Source organism: Myotis brandtii, unplaced genomic scaffold, assembly GCF_000412655.1.
Source record: "Myotis brandtii unplaced genomic scaffold, ASM41265v1 scaffold213, whole genome shotgun sequence".
Lineage (NCBI taxonomy): Eukaryota > Metazoa > Chordata > Mammalia > Chiroptera > Vespertilionidae > Myotis > Myotis brandtii.
Window position 1 is genome coordinate 1,480,886 of NW_005357962.1, and position 3,097 is coordinate 1,483,982.

The 3,097-nt window shown below is 44.6% G+C and overlaps 1 protein-coding gene across 7 annotated transcripts in view; it reads left to right on the forward strand.

The window, feature by feature from the left end:
- The window catches only part of RGS6 (regulator of G-protein signaling 6), a 517,144-nt gene that overhangs the window by 426,585 nt on the left and 87,462 nt on the right, over positions 1 to 3,097 (forward strand). For all 7 annotated transcript variants that reach the window (XM_014539306.1, XM_005865790.2, XM_005865793.2 and 4 more), the window contains exon 8: positions 1,750 to 1,826. In XM_014539306.1, the coding sequence (XP_014394792.1) occupies positions 1,750 to 1,826 (77 nt within the window). The remainder of the gene's footprint in view (positions 1 to 1,749; positions 1,827 to 3,097) is intronic.

A 3,097-nucleotide genomic window follows, 5' to 3' on the forward strand; every position in this document is an offset into this window, starting at 1 on the left:
TTGCAAGGGTTTACACAGAGCCTCAGAACCCGGCTGAAGTTTGCTTATTAGTGGGAACCACTAAATAGAACTACGTGGAAACATTATGATCTTCCCAAGCAAACCCTGGCATGGCTGTTCTGTGGAGCTAAGCACTCTAGGTACCCAGTTTCTGTCTGAATCTGCCCTCCTGTGCCTGCGGTCACGCCTCTTTCAGAAGACTGCTATCTTGCCCTGTGTGCACCCGGCGCAAAGTGCTTCAACCTCGACATGACTACATCCCTTCCCTAACTGCAGGAGCGTGCAGCCCCTCCATCCACTGTCTCTCTTCCCTGTATTTCCCATGTTTTAGAAAAGGTCCTAAACAGAAACAAGACAGCATCAACTCCTAGTGGGTTTTATTCAGTGTCCACTTCTCTTGCCATATAATGTTCTACTTTGGTATTTGTGATGAATATGACATTAAAATGTTCTTTCAGGTTGAAGTTCTGCCTAGAAGTGGTTAGAAACTAAAAAAAAAAAAGTATGTTGTTTTCACAATACAGTAATTTTATTATTACATATGCTCTTGGTAAAAACAAAAATTCAAACTGCAAAGAAAAGAGAGAAAAATAGCCTGCCATCCTTCTCCCCAAAGCTTTTTCTGTACATACATTTTTTCTTTACAAAAATACTTGGATCATACCATAAACATTATTGTGTAAGCTGCTTCTCTCCCCACCTTATACTGTAAGTATGTTGGGGATCTTTTCATGTCAGTAATAATAATCTATCATTTTTAATAGCTGCCTAATATTCCATGGTATGACTGTATCATAATTTATATCACTACTCCCCAACTGACTGACTTTTGTGCATTACCATTGCTTCCTATAAACAATGGAAGAATCAAAAGGACAGTTTTGTTGAGGTACTTGTTCACCAAGCCTTACTAATGACTGAGTTTAGGTGTGTTGATCTTCAACTGAGGCTCCTTTTATATTAATAATCCACTGATGAGAGTAATAAATTAGTGTTGGCATGAGCTCTATGAAAACACACAGCATAATGTGGGCTTCAGCCTTGCATTCCATCAGAATTAGGCAGGTCATTAGGGGACCTGTCAAACGCCCCTCCCCACTGTCCTATTGTGCCACTGGGTAAGTCTACAGACTTAGAGAAAGGGCTTCCTCCCTCTTCCTCTAAAAGGCAGCCCCGGATGCCTTTTCTTTCTTTCTGTTGGGTTTTCCTTTTATGAACATCACAAACATGTACTCCTTTTTCCGCACTATTGAATCTGGACTTTCAAAGGCATGAATGCCAAGTCTGGGTTCTTCTTTCCTGCCCCCTTCCAAGACCCCTGCTGGGAAACAAGTCTTGAGAAACCCTTCAGTTTGCCCTCAGAGATGTCCAGCAGGTTGCAAAGACCCCCCCTTGTCCCTTCCCCAAACCCTGCATGCATAACCACAAACCACTCTCCTTCTCTTCGGGGGCCTTTATGACAAGTGCTGCATGGGTTGTGTTCTTGTAAAACACACAGGAAGAGGGGAATCAGGTGAACCACAGGGACTTCAGCCTTAATGGGTGTGCAAATGAATATTAATAGTTCTGCTCCATACAGCAGGCTCCAGTGCAAAGTCACATTGGGTTCATGTCCAGTGGATTTAAAGTGGGGCCCTGCTATTTTGTTGGGAGTAACCAAAATAGATGGCTTCTCTATAATGAGTGTAGGGGTCGATGTGCAAACGTACGATGATTAATGCCTTCTTGTTCATTTTCATTTCTCATTAGGAAAACTTAGCAAGACTCCAGAGGGCCTTCGCAAGGAAGTGGGAATTCATCTTTATGCAAGCAGAAGCGCAAGTAAAGTAGGTGAACTTAATAGAGACCCTTGTGAAGAGAGAAAGTCTCTGGGATTTGGAGGTGGTGTGAGTGTGGAATTGCCCAAGCGAGGTTTCCTTCCACAGCTGGCCAGCTGTGGTCAGTCACTGTCATCTCTCATGAGAGCAGCTGCGTAGAAATCAAGGTTGTCTTTGTAACCATGACACTCTAAAATAATTTCAAGTGTTTATTCCAGCAGACAATGGTGTCCCTCCAGAATTTAGAACTCTGGTTATAAAAAGATGTATTTATTCCCCAAAGATTTTCAATTCTTCTTCTGTGCTCAGAGGCTGAAAAACCTGAGACCCATCTTAACTGTAGATGTGGAGATTTCGTTTTCATAGGAAAATGTGGTAGAGTTTTAGGGAGGTTGACAAGTAGCCCCTCACCCAATCCTTCTGAATGCTGTCACACACCAATGCTGTCACTCACCCAGAGATCCAGAACCAATCAAAAATAAGGCACAGAAGTCAGACACTTGGAGTCCAAAATATCAGATTATTACTGATAAAAGCTAGATATGGGGCATGACTTTGGATCTGTGGCCTTGGATCTCTGCCCTGAAATTAAAGTCACCCATCCTGGGCATAGCTGCATATCTGCAGGCGCCCCCACCAGGGCAGAATTAACCCCAGTTGGCTTATTGTCTGCAGAGAATAGACGTTCAGAAAGAACCAACCTGAGCTTTCTCAATGTCTTCTTTCAAATCCTCCAGTAAGATGTCACTCTTCCTCCTGGTGGACAAGAGATGAAAGGAGGGAAACTGGAGTGTCTTCCCACACTTTTTCCCTCCCAGGGAGTAGAGTAGAAATCCCCTTCTCTCTAAGGAAGCAGGAGACGTGGCCAGTGAGTGTCCCCAGCCCACAGTCACGGTTGTTGGCCAGATCCTTTTCATTCTGGTACATGGATGTGCTCAGGTTGGGTTCCCTCCTGTCCTTTCCGGCAGTGGTCTGGCTTAGCCAGGAGGGTTCACAAAACAAATGGGTCAGAGGAGGGGAGGGAAAGGGATGCTGAGCTGGGAGAAGGCGAGTCCCTTTTCTCTGGGCACCATTTGCACCTAAGTAGAGACCCCTATGGGGTCTGGAGGGGACCCCCTTTGCAGTCCCTGGGTAGTGTTGCAGCCCATTGCCTAGGGCAGGGGTGGGCAACCTTTTTGTGAGTGCGTGCCAAAACCAGCAAAATCTCTGACTCAAAATTCTTCTTCGTGCCAACCCTAATTTTTTGAGAACATGTTATGCCTACTTGATATCTCTTAAGG